General features: G+C 39.9%; 1 protein-coding gene across 1 annotated transcript; it reads left to right on the top strand.

Annotated features, from left to right (window-relative positions):
- Positions 1–176: 176 nt before the first annotated feature.
- Positions 177–14291, top strand: LOC143288372 (SWI/SNF-related matrix-associated actin-dependent regulator of chromatin subfamily B member 1-like). The gene is made up of 10 exons (XM_076596772.1): positions 177–310; positions 3023–3128; positions 3726–3852; positions 4334–4471; positions 5287–5414; positions 6906–7078; positions 8622–8730; positions 9802–9883; positions 11816–11947; positions 12805–14291. The coding sequence occupies exons 1-10, from the start codon at positions 182–184 to the stop codon at positions 12842–12844; spliced, it is 1164 nt and encodes a 387-aa protein (XP_076452887.1). The 5' UTR covers positions 177–181; the 3' UTR covers positions 12845–14291.
- The last annotated feature ends 257 nt before the right edge of the window (positions 14292–14548 follow it).

The raw sequence follows: 14548 nt of genomic DNA, 5'->3' as shown, positions 1-14548 counted from the left end.
TGCGTGATGTAACGTTGAAATTATGACAGATCCTCTTCTTTTCAAAGTCATGCATAACCAAAGTTATCTATTATAATTCTATGTACAGTCTAATAAAATGAAGCTGGATTAATTCTTCTATCATTAAAGAAATTATTATCTTAACGTAAAGTACAATGGATGGGGAGATTACGAATCAAATATGGCTTCCAGCAGTCCGTCTACACCGGTGGCAGGCGGCACATCTGGCTTGACACCTAAAACGTTTGGTGAAAGACCGAAGCCGTTTAGTTTGGAAGATGGAGGTGAAAAGTATTACATCGGTTCTGAGGTAATGTTCCTGTACTGCGCTTATAATAGAGTTCTAGATTGTTTTCCTTGTGTTTCTGTGACTCTCCATTTTTTTTTTTTTTTTAAACACACACAAAGGCTCAACCAACCAAAAAAAAAAAAAAAAAAAAACCACCTTTAGAACGGTAGTAAAATGGACGAGGTTCCAGTTAGACCTCTCTCTCTCTCTCTCTCTCTCTCTCTCTGTGTGTGTGTGTGTGTCTCTGTGTGTTTCTGAGTCTCTCATCAGATATGATCCCCTCACCATCTCTCCCGCCCCCCTCACCAGTCTGTTCTGTCTCCAGACGCCCCGGCCCAAACACTGCTTATTGTCTGTCTTTCACTTTTACAATATTACCAAAACACTTACCGTATAAACTGTATCAGCATTTGTAATTTCTTTTGTTTTTCTGCATGCATGTTTTAGTTTTAAGAAGATAAAAACTGAAAGGTGCGGGTCCACTGATCCATGACATATATCACATCTGCTAAAGATATTGAAAGAATAAACAAGATAAATAGAGATGGATATGGAGGATGTTTGATTCATGCATGGACCAAAGATGATCAGGCCTTGAGTATGAGAGCCTACCAAGTGCTTCAGGAATTAAATCATAAATTGTTATGTTTGTTATTTTAAAGTTGAAATTAAATCATTGTATTGTATGTAATATATTTGCATATTGATATTGGTTTGGTTTTTTTTGTCACAACAGATTTCTATGTGTGAAATTTTGGCTGCTTTCCCCACATAGAGCTTGTTGCTACATTGCAGCCCCACCCTTTTTTTTTCTGCCTGTAACTAGTGTAAGTGTATTTGTTTTATTTGTTTTCCTATCCGAGTGGATTTTTCTACAGATTTTTTTCCAGGGCAGCCCTTTTGTTGCTGTGGGTTTTTTTTTATGTGCACTGAATGTATGCTACACACAGAACCTCAGTTTGTTGTCTCATCGGAATGACTTGCATTTATACCTGCACTGATGGTCTAGTGAAGGGGTAGAAAATACTGCTGAGAGTAGAATTCAATTAAATGCACCCATGTTATCTGGATTCCTCAGCAGACATATTACCATTAGGTCACTGCACTAAAAAAAAAAAGGTTCAAATTTGATCACATTACTCCTCTCTTCCACTCTCTTCACTGGCTACCAGTTTCAAAAAGAATTGAATACAAGCTTTCTGCTCTGACGTTTACTGCCCTCTCAAGTTTTGGCCCTTGCTACCTCTCTGACCTCCTTGAAGTGTACATTCCAACTCATCACCTTCATTCTGCTTCTGATACCAGGCTTTTTTAAAACTCCCTGTTGTTAAAAAGAAGCAACAGGGTCAAAGATCTTTTTCTTTTCGGGCTCCATCATTGTGCAACAAATTACCAGAAAATTTGCATCATTCTGTCCCTCTGAAATCTTTTTAAGTCTGCTCTGAAAACACATCTTTTCCAGCAGCAGCAACAGCAGTTGTGGAGAGGCTGTTTGCCGTGTTTGTGGGGGTGTGGGGGGTGTTGGTGAGTGTCCGTGCATTCATGTGCCTGTTGCAGGGATGCGTTTTTTGGAGGGCATCATAGGTGTGGGTGGGTAGTTTACCAATGTTTAGTTGCATGAGTTTTTCATATGCCTCCGTGTGTGTGAATGGGTGGGGGAAGGGGGTGGAGGGGAGTATTGATTGAGGGGGGGGGGGGAGGGGGGGGGAATGAAATGTAGAGCACTTTGAGCAGTATTTCTGGAGAAATGCGCTATATAACTGTACATTATTATTATTATTATATTGTTATTATTATTATTATTATTAAAGAAAACATTAATGAACATAAACAGATTCAGAATGTTTTAAATATGATATTAGTTATAGAAAAAGATTGATAAAACTTTTGTCGTATGCAAACAGTGTACTCCGTCAAGTTAAAAGAGATAGCACACAGGATAAACATAAGTGTATGCTCGTATGGACACACACACATACACATTCATACCACACACACAAGTGACACAAGGGCAGTCACTACTCTTTTTCTTTTCTTTTCTTTTCTTTTTGTTTTGTTTTGTTTATACTCCACACATGTGAATTGTCATCCCTCTGCAGGCCCATTATAATCAGTTTTATTCTTAGATCACTTTTATTGTTTAGGCCCTGCAAAAAAAAATGTTTTATCAGTCATTCAAGAGTTCAATATTATTAATAGATCTATCTCTTTAATTGTTGAGGGCCTGCAGGAAATCTGTAGTTACTGTGTCAGGCAGAATTCAGTGTTTATTATCAATACAATAATAGATCACCTTTATTGTTTTGAGGAATGTTCGATTTGAATAAATGAAATAGATGTGCAGTGTTTCTTCTTCTTTCACTCCTATTTCATTTCAAAATAAAGTTTGCGAGAAGGGCCATTGTGGGTAGATGTCAGATAATGAGATATGTCTTAGTCGTGTGTCTAGTTTGCATCAGTTTGACATGTTAAGTATATATCACCAAACAGGAAGCATAATTCAGACTCTTCCTTTTACTTTTGGATGTACAGTTCACATGCCTTTAGTTCAAGTTTGTATTTTGCGTTCCAAACCCTTGTCTGACTATCACTCAGTATCAGTATATTCCCCTGGGCACCCTCTGCTATTGCTAAAGTATCCTGCTCTTTATTTCAACTAACAACATTATCTGAGAATTATTTGTTTTTACATTTTTGGATTGAGATTATTCTATGTTCCAAATGATTGCACAGGTTGGCACATACCTGCGCATGTTTCGTGGGTCCCTGTACAAAAAGTACCCGTCAATGTGGAGACGGCTGATCTCACTGGATGAGAGGAAAACTCTTAATACCATGGGTAAATTGTTCACTTACAGTTAGATTCTTTTGCATTGCCTCTGTTGATATATACCATTATAGTGCTTTATATTAATTATAAACATACAGTGTTGGAATTCATGTTGACAGCAATCTGCATCTTTCAGCTTAGTGGGGTTGTTGTTTTTTAATTATTGTTTTTTCTTCTGATAATACACAGGAAAAACTGTAACATTTTTTACTGTAACATTTTTATGTATATTTAATTTTTATGTTTACTTTGTCAAGATGACATTTGATAGTAAGTTAAACTGGATTAAGTTTGAATATTAGGCCCAAACTGTTCTCTTTTGAGGTGATGGCATTTGACAAGCTTGTTCAGTTGATGTTTGATCAGACTGCAGCCTCATCAGGAGTGCCAGTCCTACTAGACTATCAACAATTTCCGGGGAGGAAAAATCAGTCTTTCTTATCTTTTTGTTTTCACTCACATTCACAATGAGGTATTCTCTAAGATCTACAGTATCTGAAAGCGGTGTATTTTTTTTCAAGATTTATTGTTGGTTTTGCAGTCATATTAATTTTATGAAGCTTCTTTAGTTTTAGGGAAATAAGTCGATGAATAATGTCTATGCAGGCTTTGGGATGCACTCTCTGGCTGCAAACATCACCTTGTTGAGGGCTAATGAAGTGGATGAAATCTTGGATGGGAATGACGAGAAATACAAGGCAGTCTCCATCAGCAGTGATACCTCTTACTCCAGGTAACAAAAAGGGCTGGTAAAACACACGCACACACACACACACACACACATCAGTGCAGTAGCATTTCAGAGATTTTGTTTCGCAGCCTAATGGTGATATTGCTCCTTCTCATTCACTGAATGTATTGTTTGCACATCAGACCTGATTGTGGTCTTCTGTATATGTATGAAGAGGATTGAGGCCCAAGCAGGTCTGCATGTTTGTTGACCTGGAGATTGGGAATATATCTACTCTTAATTCACCAGGTGTGGACACCAGGATCAAACCCAGGACCCTTAAATGTAATCCGGTGTTCTGACAACTTAGCTATCACAACTGTGTTTGTGTCTTTGTGTATGTTTGTGATGTTTTTAGTTTGGTAGAAATCCTTGTAGTTGTAGGAATACTTGTCTAATTGTCATTAAATAATTGTTGTTAATGTGTTGTTGTTGTTGGGTTTTTTTGTATGTTTTTGCTGTATATTTGGAGTAATAATTTCAGAGATGGCAAAGCCAAGAGGGGAAATAGCTGGGCCCAGCCGTTGCCAACCAGTTCCCATCACTTAGATGCTGTCCCCTGTTCAACACACATCAACCGCAACCGTCTGGGAAAGCCCAAGATTCGGACATTCCCTATGTGGTAAGAAATATAGTAATGGTATGTCATCTTCAAATAGATACCCGCTCGTTCTTTTCTTTCACTCCAGTATTTGCATCATTGAAAACTTCATATTTGGTCATCAAAATCACTGGGGAAAAGGATTGATAAGGTTATTATGTTGATTGTTGCTATTTTTGCAACAGATCATTATAAATCATAATTGTTGAAAGAGATCTGAAAGTCAAGTATTTGAGACCAAGTTGGTGCTATCAGCTCAAGTCATATTTATGCATATTTTGAATAACAAAGTAATGAATTAAAAGCGAGTGCAAGTAAACAAGCTTTTAAAAATGACTGCAAATTTGACAGATGCTTCCAAGATTCCCCCTCCCTACAGTCATTTTCAGCTCTTTTTTTTTTAATTTGCACAACTTTCATGGAGTGAATATTCTGAGTGTGTAAAATATTTAACATACATTATCCAATATGATTGTGTGTGTGCTTGCGTGTGACTGAAGCCTGACTGAATGACACGGGAAATGAGGAATGATGGGCTATTAAAGGCGCCTGTTAGTCGGCACTACCCAGATAGCCAGCCTGTTTTGCAAATGACTCTATAAAGTGTTTAGAGCTTGAACTCTGATTGTAAAAAGGCTCTATATAGTGATAACTAGAAACTCAAGGGAGAGCTGGACGATACAAGGTCAATTGTTTCAGCCCTTAGCTCATAAATATCGGTAATGATAACAATGATATTAATAATGTGCGCAGTGGTTTGACAATTATTATTATCATAAACAGAGGGTGTGTGACTTGTCACTCAGTGTTGATGGGTCAGTGAAAACTGTGTGCAGTTTTGACGACACTGACCCTGCCCAGATCCACGAGAACGCCAGCCAGCCAGAATTGCTGATCCCCATCCGTCTGGACATGGAGCTGGAGGGCCAGAAACTCCGGGACTGCTTCACCTGGAACAAAAATGGTCCGTCGCTTGGTTTTGTTGCTTTTTTTTTTTTCCTCTCATATTTCATATTTAGCATGTAATATCATTAAAGGAAGTAGAAAACTTGCCAGTTTGGAAATGGGACAGCAGCTTTTTTAACAAACTGAGGTTGGTTGTGTTGGTTGTTTTTTTGGTGTTTTTTTTGGGGGGGTGGGGGGGTCTCTTTGTTTCATGTTTGCAAGGTAATATCTTTAAAGGAAATAGAAAACTTGCCAGATTGGAAATGTGACAGAGCTTTTTTAACAAACTGAGGTTGCTTACATAATTTTTTTTTCTTTGTTTCATGTTTATCAGGTAATATAGAAAACTTGTCAGATTGGAAATGCAATAGCAGTTGTTGTTTTTCAACAAACTGAACAAAATAAGGAGCAGCAAGAAATTTTTCCTGACACTGAAGCCGAAGTTCTGTAACTGGAATGTTCTATCCATGCTCCGCTACAGCTGGGAATGTTTGTAACTCAAGACGATGCATGACAAAAAACTGGATTCCTTTGACACCAAATGCCTCCGCAAAATGGCATGATTGTCCTTCAGATGAAAAGATCAGAGAAAGATTCTATCAGCCGTTCATGTCAGCCATCATCTCTGCTGGCTGGGATATGTATTACAGCTCCCCGTTACAAGAATTGCATGCCAAGCTGAGAATCGGACACCTGCAGGTTTTTTGATCGATTGATATGGATACTTATATAGCGCCTATCCTCGGTTGGAGACGGAGCTCTAGGTGCTTCACAAACACTGGGTCATTTACGCAACAGGCTGCCTACCTGGGTAGAGCCAACTGACAGCTGCCATTGGGCGCTCATCATTCGTTTCCTGTGTCATTCAATCAGATTTCAGGCACGCACACATGCACACTCAAACATGTAACATTTTAGGTAGGTTTTTTTTACAGGTTGTAGAAAGAAGGGACAGCCCAAGATGAACTGATGGTATACAGTCAAGAGAGACCCCAGACATATGGACAGGTGATGGGGTGACATCAGAAACTGGCTGAGGACCATGCACTATTGAGCTCTTTGACTGCTTCATGTATCCAACAATGCATGTGCAATTAAAATACCAGGCATAGAAAAAAACGCAGTTCGTTCCATAAATGCCAATATCAAACTGGAAACACCCTTGCTTCAGTTTTTGTATTCCTAGTTTTTTGTGTGTGAGTTTCCATTCTGTCTTCGGATATATCAGTACACCCTAATTATGGTTCCAAACAGTTTATTTGCTCTTTATCCATTCTGTCTTTCTTTTTTTTTCTTTTCTTTTTTTAATCTCTTAATCTCTTATCCATCGTGTCTCTGCTTTCTTTTTTCTCTTCTCATTTTCCTTTCGATAGTTCCTTTTCCATCTTGGATCGTTTTTTTCCTTATCCGCCTCAACTTTCTGCTCTTTTTGTTTTTTGTTGTTTTTTTGTTGTTGTTGTTGTTTTTATTCTTCACATATATTATCTGGATGTGTTTCAATGACCAACAGAGATGCTGATCACACCTGAGCAGTTTGCGGAGATCCTGTGTGATGACCTTGACCTGAACACGGTGCTATTTGTGCCGGCCATCGCGCAGGCCATCCGCCAGCAGATAGAGGCCCACCCCTCCGCTGACATGCTGCCAGAGGAACAGGCGCCTGACCAGCGCGTCATTCTCAAGGTGAATCTCGATGACGATAATAATGATAATGATGGAGTTGATATAGCACCTTTCCATGTAAAATATGCTTGAAACCCCTTGACCGCCGGGAACAAAACAGTAGAAAGAGATGTTTCCAGTTATATATCAATATCCAGAACGCTCAGCCAAAAACTGAGAAAATAGTAAGGAGGTCTACTACTCTAGATCAGTTTTGTGAATTTTCATCCTTCACAAGAAATGTCCCTTGTTTTGATGATGTCACTGTGGATGTAAGTGCTTTGTCCTAAGGCAGTCAAGGGGATGTGCTGTACAAGGTAAAAACTGATGAGTAAAACCTGTGTTTAAACACCAGAATTTTCAGAAAAATTTACATCTTATGAGCAGAGTGGAGGCCTAGTGGTAACGCATCTGCTCAGTAGAGGAGAGAATCTGAGAGCGTGGGACAGAATCCTACACTCGACAAGCTCTGGGGTTGCCACAGCCAGTTGTCCGACCCCCTTTTTTGAATCTGTGTGTGGGTCGATCAGCGAACACACACACACACACACACACACACACATTCACTCACTTTATAATGTCTGGTCACTTTGTGGAAAAGTGTGATCTGCTCATTGGTGTATCTCTCTCTGCTTGATCTCAGTGTGTCCTTGGGTTCTCAGACAGCGCAGCCAAAGACCGTTTGTAGCTTTTGTTTCCCCTCTTTCCGTCTCTCAGCTTTCTCCATCACTGTCTCTTTTCTTCTCACTTCATGTCTGAACATCTCCTTCGCCATCCCCCACCACAACTGCTCACCTGCTCTTTTTCAGCCTGCCATAGACTCTTAGTTGGAATGTTTCTTTCAGTGAGACTGTGTAAATGCATGTGTGGGATCCAACACTGGCCAGAATTTTCTCACTCTTCACTGGACCTTAAGTGGTGGTCTGGATGTCAGTCATTCAAATGAGACAATAAACCGAGATCCTGTGTACAGCATGCGCCTAATACATGTAAAAACAACTTTGCAACAAAAGCGTTGTCCCTGACAAAATTTTGTAGTAAACTTCACTCTTAACACAGATGTGTGTGTGTGGTGGGAGGGGTTGGGGGGGGGGGGGCATGCGTGTAAATGTGACTGAAACCTGACTGACACAGGGAACAAATTTTGAATGCCTAATGTCAGCTGTTAGTTATCTCTATCCAGATAGGCAGCCTGTAGTGCAAATGACCCTTTTTTTATAAAGTACTTACAGCTTGGTTCCTGTTTTTGTAAAGCCCCTAGAACTTGGTCTCTGACCGAGCCTAGGCACTTTGTAAGTATCAGTAATTTTATATTAATAGTACATGTACATGTTTGCATCACACTGCTGTAAGTGTAACATAAGGACACGTGTTGTTTTGCTATTGATATGAAACACACTTCTGTAAGTGTGACGTTAGTACATATTTTATTTCGCTGATATTGACTCGCATCACATTACTGTAAGTGTAACACAAGAATGTGTATTGTTTTGCTGGTGTTAACACGAATCACACTACAGTAACCATGACATAAGGACTTGTGTTGTTTTGCTGATGTTGACAGCTGAACATCCATGTGGGCAATGTGTCGCTGGTGGACCAGTTTGAGTGGGACATGGCGGAGCCTGAAAACAGCCCAGAGGAGTTTGCCACCAAGCTGTGCGCCGAGCTGGGTCAGACTCTCAACGTTGTTCCTCATTCTGTGTTTCTGTTGTTGTTTTTTAAGTTACTTATTTGACAGTTTGTTCATGTACAAAATACACACATTCACAAATATGCAGCCACAGCATACCTATACTTAGCTTTCATGTCCACATCACATTTTCAACACAGGATCTTCAGTTCAAACAAAGAACTCTCCTCGAGGAGCACAGAGCCAGAACAGCGCTCCTACAGAGGACTGTTCTGGGTTGTCCTCTTCAGCTGGGCCCATGTCCATCCAGCTGCCTTCATCTCATCCTCCGTGCATCTTCTCCACGCCTGCCTATGTCTGTCCACTTGTTTTTCCCCTGAAGGTCCCACACCAGTGCTTGTCCTTTTCCTTTTTCTGTTTCCTTGATGAAGGGAAGATGGTTAGTTTGTTTTTTCCCCACAGGTTGGTATTTGACACTGTTTCTGGCCACTAAATGCCTGTAATGCATCTCATACACGTGTTGATGAATGTCTGGAGTTTGTCAGTGTTTGACTTTGTTAGTCTCCAAGTCTCTGATCCATACACACATGTATGTTAACTATCCTCATCATTTTATGGCTGGAGAAGGCTGTGGTGTTCCTTATACTAGTTATAGGCAGCAAGATGTTGAGTGCATCCTTGCTCTGTGATTTTTTTAAATATTTTTTTTATGTCTTCATCTGCGCCTCTGTCTTTGTAGACTTCACTATCTAAGAAGACAAAACTTCTCTGTTTTGTTGATGTTATTATCTCACATATAGATTTGGTCTTGTCTATTGTTTATTGTCATGGATTCTATGGATTTTTTTTTATTGTAATAATGTTGGCATAAGGTAATCAGCATTATATGATTTTTGTGTGTGTGATTTTAGTGCAAAAAGAAACAAGGACAACATAACACATTTTCCCATAATGTCTGTACCAGTTCAGCTAAGCATTACTTCCTTCTCATATTATAAGTCTATAAGTTGTGTGTGTGCGTGTGTGTGTGTGTGTGGCATAGAGAGTTAGGGTCTGAAAGAATAAGGAGATAAACATTTTATCATCTTTTTTTCTTTTCCAATATCTTCAGGTCTGGGAGGTGAATTTGTCACTGCCATTGCCTACAGCATACGTGGGCAGCTGAGCTGGCATCAGCGTACATACGCTTTCAGGTAAATGTTTTGTCTGTTGTTGGTTTTTTTTTATAATGGATTCATTTTGCCGTATAAAAATTCTTGTTTCTTTGATTTTTTTAAAATCTATTTTATTTCATTTTTTGTTACCAAAAAACAAGGGGGTGCGGGGGGTGAATTAAATGGAAATTAAAAAAAATATACATACATATCAAGTTGTTTTCTTTTCTGCTTCTCTGTTCCTTGGCGCAATTCCCTTTTTTGCTCATACCTTTGCGTGGGCTTTTCTGTGCATGACAGTTTTTACCCCTACCATTTGGACAGCTATACTACTGCTTGACTATGTGGGCAGATGAATATATTATATAGTTTTTGTGTTTTTAAAACAAGCTCATCCCTGGAATACATATTACACAATAACACTAACTGTCAATCATTTTGAGTAAGTGAAGCTGTATGTGAGAAGGAAATACAGGTAAAGATGAATAGGGGAGAGAGAAGAGATGGTTTTAATTGCCTTTTTAATTACACATACTTAACCGTGACCCAACTAGTGCAGACTCCGGCAGGGGTCTGACATTCCTGTCCTGTGCAAACTACTATCCGCCTATGCGGAGCAGACGAAACTACGGCCGATAACCTCCCGGAAGTAGGTAACCTCCCCTTTGTCCCGCTGGTTATCGCCCTCTTTTTCCGGCAGCCATCATGACTCCTGTACCTGTGCTCTTCATACGGCTAAGTTTTTTCGTATTTTCTGTCTGTCTGTCGATCCTCTGGCGTTCTTGTTTGTGGTCAAATTATGTCTCTAACCAGGTCACATAATTATGTAGCTCGATTGGGGAATCGTGCTAAAATTAAGGCGCGATCGCAATCGATTCGCTGACACTCTGGGCCCTCTACTACTGGCCCTCTAAACAACGCCAACCCGCCGCCTTCTCCACTTCCTCCGCTCCCTCCGGTCGACTCCAGACCTCCGCCACCTCCTCTGGTGACTTCTAGAGGTTTGTGGTCACACACTCAGGTCAGTGTTACCTTTCATGTCATTTTTATCGATCCGCGAACTCACTCGACGCGATCCGCGTTTTCTCGGCCCTGCCAGTCGGCAGTGTACGAGTCGATCTCCTCTATCTCTTTATCATACCCACAGTTGCACCAATGGAATGGCCACAATCCCTTGGGGACAAAAAAAAAAAAAAAAAAAAAAAAAAAAAAAAAAAAAAAAAAAAGAAAAAAAAAAAAAAAAGAAAAAAAGGCAGCTTGTCTTGGATCCGCACGTTAGACTGGGCCCTATGTGCGATGCGTCCGTGGTGGCGGCCGTGACATCGGATCACGCGACCCCCCACGCGGCTTGCCTCGACCGTCTCGGATCCAATAGCGACCGAGGCGTGTAGGGATGCCCTCCCCTGGTGTAGGGAGGAAGGTGGACCACTAGGGGACACGCTTGCCCATACGCGTGCACCCCCCCTCCTTGTCCGGATCACCCGATCCAAGGGAGGCAACCCCTGCTTCGGCACCCTTGCCGGTGACTGCCGCAGTTATTTCCCTTGCACCGGCACTGCTCCTCGCCTTCAGTGCGAGCGTGTGCACGGTTCTTGGGCATGTTTTTATGTTTGTGTGTGTGTGTTTCTTTGCTGTTGTTTTTTGTTGGGTTTTTTTTTCTCTCTGCTCTGTTTTAACTGGCAGGTTTTTCTGTTGTTGTTGTTTTTTTTATACTGCCAATTGTTCTTAGATATGTAAAATGTTCTCAAATGTGTCAATATATCTTTTATGATCTCTTTGATTGCATAAACATTATGATTATGAGCAACATGACCACATGTTAATTTTCATAAAGAGATAATAAGGTTGACTTGAGCTGACATGACTTTAGCGGACGAGTGTGATGACGTCCAAGAAGAAGGAAGAAAAAAAGTGATAATGTCTTGGAAAGGAGGTGACTTTGCATTGTCAGCTGTCGTCATGATGTTTCAGCGAAGCTCCTCTCCCCACTGTGGAAGTGGCCATCCGCAACCAGAGTGAATCAGACGCCTGGTGTCCATTCCTGGAGACACTCACTGACGCCGAAATGGAAAAGAAAATTCGTGACCAAGACAGAAACACACGGTGAGCTGTTTTTTTGTTGTTGTTTTTTTCCGCCAGCTGCCAAGGGAACATGGAAAGAGAAAGGGAAAGCTGTGATAGAATTTAAGGCTGAAATTTCATACTGAAGCCATTTTAAAACTAGGAATATGTTATTGAAGTCAGGAATAAGCACACACATGCACACACAGAGTATGCATACATCTTTTCTTTCCTGTTTAAAATCACTTTTGTGAATAGATGTTCAAATAATGACCAACCAAAAGGAATATATGAAACACTTTTTGGAACTGTTAACAATTGAATAATTGGGTTGTTGTACATGTTTATTTATTTGCCTTGCTTGTTAATTTAAGGAATGTTATCTTTCGCTCTGTTGAAAAATACAATATTTCAGGCTGTTATGTTTATTTAACAAGTGACTCATCTTTTAAATCTGAATTTATGGAGAGAAAAATATATGATGCAAAAGAGTTTATTGGTTAGAGATGGGAGGAGGAGAATAACATGTGTGTATGTTTGAATATGTTTTAAATGTGTATACTTTCTTAACTTATTCTGAAATTGCTCAGGTTTAGCTTCTTTGAATTTTATTTTACTGATCACACATGTCGAACAGTAAATTTCTATACCCGTGTATAGATAATAAGCCAGTCTTGAGTCTTCAGGTTGCACTTTGCATTCAGTACAGCTATACAGAGAGCTGTGAAGAAGTTAAAACAGATGAATTTACGGAAATAGAACAGCCTTCTTTGCCTTCATCTCTTTGTCATCTATTTTACAGATGCTTGTGTATGTATGGGCATGTGTGTGTGTGTCCGTGCATGCACATATAATTAGTTATGTTCCCATCCTTATTCCGGTCCTGTTGCATTTTCCAGACGTATGCGGCGACTGGCCAACACAGCCCCCACATGGTGAGGAAGATGAGAGTGGGGGTGCCAGTGTACATATCTGTGTCGTCGCCAGCACGGCTCCCACACAGAGAAGAGGAACGACCACTGTACATATCTGTGTCGTCGCCAGCACGGCTCCCACACAAAGAAGAGGAACGACCACTGTACATAGATTCATCGTTGCCATCTTGATGTTGTCACCCAGCCAACTGTGTTCAGTCATTTTTTTTTTTAGAAAGTCAGCTTTTATTCTGTTTTAGACCCTTCATGTGTGTATGCGTATTGTGTGTGTGTGTGTGTGTGTGTGCGCGGGGGACGTGTCTACGCATCAGAGTTCAGCTTAAGCAGGCTTCGTTACTGGAGAGTCATGGAAGTCTGGAAAATTCATTTTCATTTTCATGGAGGTGTCAAAGTGTGCAGACTGATCCTTAATATTACATCTCATTTTTATAAAAGAAAAAGAAAAGGAGTAGATGCCTGACCTTTGCACAAACCCAACACGCTGGTCAGGCCTTGAGAGCCAGCCCTTTGTATAAACCATTAACATAAAGTGAAACAAAATCAATAAACAAAATAGACTGAATGAATAAGTAAATGCACTGAAATATAATATATACATATATAGATATAGATATATATACATATGTATGTATAAAATAAGTGAAAGATACGTAGTGATACATAGCAATGTATTGGAAAAATGAGAGGGCCACTTTCTGGGTTGAAAAGTCTTTGAAAAATATGTTTTCCCCATAATGGTCTGGAAAAGTCTTTGGAGTTTTTAAAAAACCATTAGCCATTACCATTCACCAAATATGTTAATGCATAAAAATTTTAAAAGACAGTATTGAAAAAAAAAAGTGCAATATAATACTGGCATATCTGCCAATTTGTCAGTTGTTTTGCAGATGAATTTTGGATTCAGGTTGGCCTTGTGTTTGGAATGGAAAATTTTCTGGTTTAGAAAAGGCTTGGAAAAAGTGAATTTTGTTTGCCACCTCGGCTAAAACAAGCACAATCTACTAACTCATTCAACAACCAACTGGACAATTCTACAAAATTCTTAACTATTTTTGGAGAGTTTGACAAATAAATAAACTGTGTATTAAGCGTCAAACCTTGACCAAAATCTCCACTAAAACATGAAACAAAAAAAGGGACTGTGTTAAAAGCTTCAAAGCTTGCTTTGTCCGTATCCTACTACTACTACTACTACTACATCTGTAGTCACCCTGGCATAAAGTATCACTAACGGCACAACTGAGGTCAACATCATTTCACAACAGACCTATGAAGGAGTGTGTTTTTGTGTGTGTTTGAGAGAATGCATGTGTGTTTATGAAAGGGTCAGTGATTTTTATACACAAATGTGTTTTATGATTACTCACAGTGAGTGCACATGTGTACAACAGCATGTCTATAGGCTTTGGAGAGCGTATATTTTAAACAATAAACAGGTTCATAAGCAGTCACCACAGTGAAAAGTGTTTTCTAAAACTGTCTTTCAAAGGAGCTTATGTGTTGTGTCTTGTTACTCTCTCCCTCTTGCTCTGTTTCCCTGTCTCCCTCTTTCCTTTAATCTGTCTCTGTCTCTCCCTCTCTTTCTGATGAAGTGGGGGATATTATTCAAAGATTCATTCTACTATGTGGAAGATGGCTTTTAGTGTATTTCCCAAAGAGCACAGCATTCCATTGGATGGAAGATAGCCATACCCTTGAGAACACAGCC

Source organism: Babylonia areolata, chromosome 12, assembly GCF_041734735.1.
Source record: "Babylonia areolata isolate BAREFJ2019XMU chromosome 12, ASM4173473v1, whole genome shotgun sequence".
Lineage (NCBI taxonomy): Eukaryota > Metazoa > Mollusca > Gastropoda > Neogastropoda > Buccinidae > Babylonia > Babylonia areolata.
Note: the sequence above shows the minus strand (reverse complement) of the source record. Positions and strands in the feature narration are given on the sequence as shown.

Bases quoted from the DNA above. Each gene is read 5' to 3' on its own strand.
- LOC143288372 (XM_076596772.1), top strand. From the start codon at position 182: ATGGCTTCCAGCAGTCCGTCTACACCGGTGGCAGGCGGCACATCTGGC. The intron at 9,884-11,815 runs GTAAATGTTTTG...ATGATGTTTCAG, and splicing joins CAGCGTACATACGCTTTCAG to CGAAGCTCCTCTCCCCACTG. The intron at 11,948-12,804 runs GTGAGCTGTTTT...TGCATTTTCCAG, and splicing joins GACCAAGACAGAAACACACG to ACGTATGCGGCGACTGGCCA.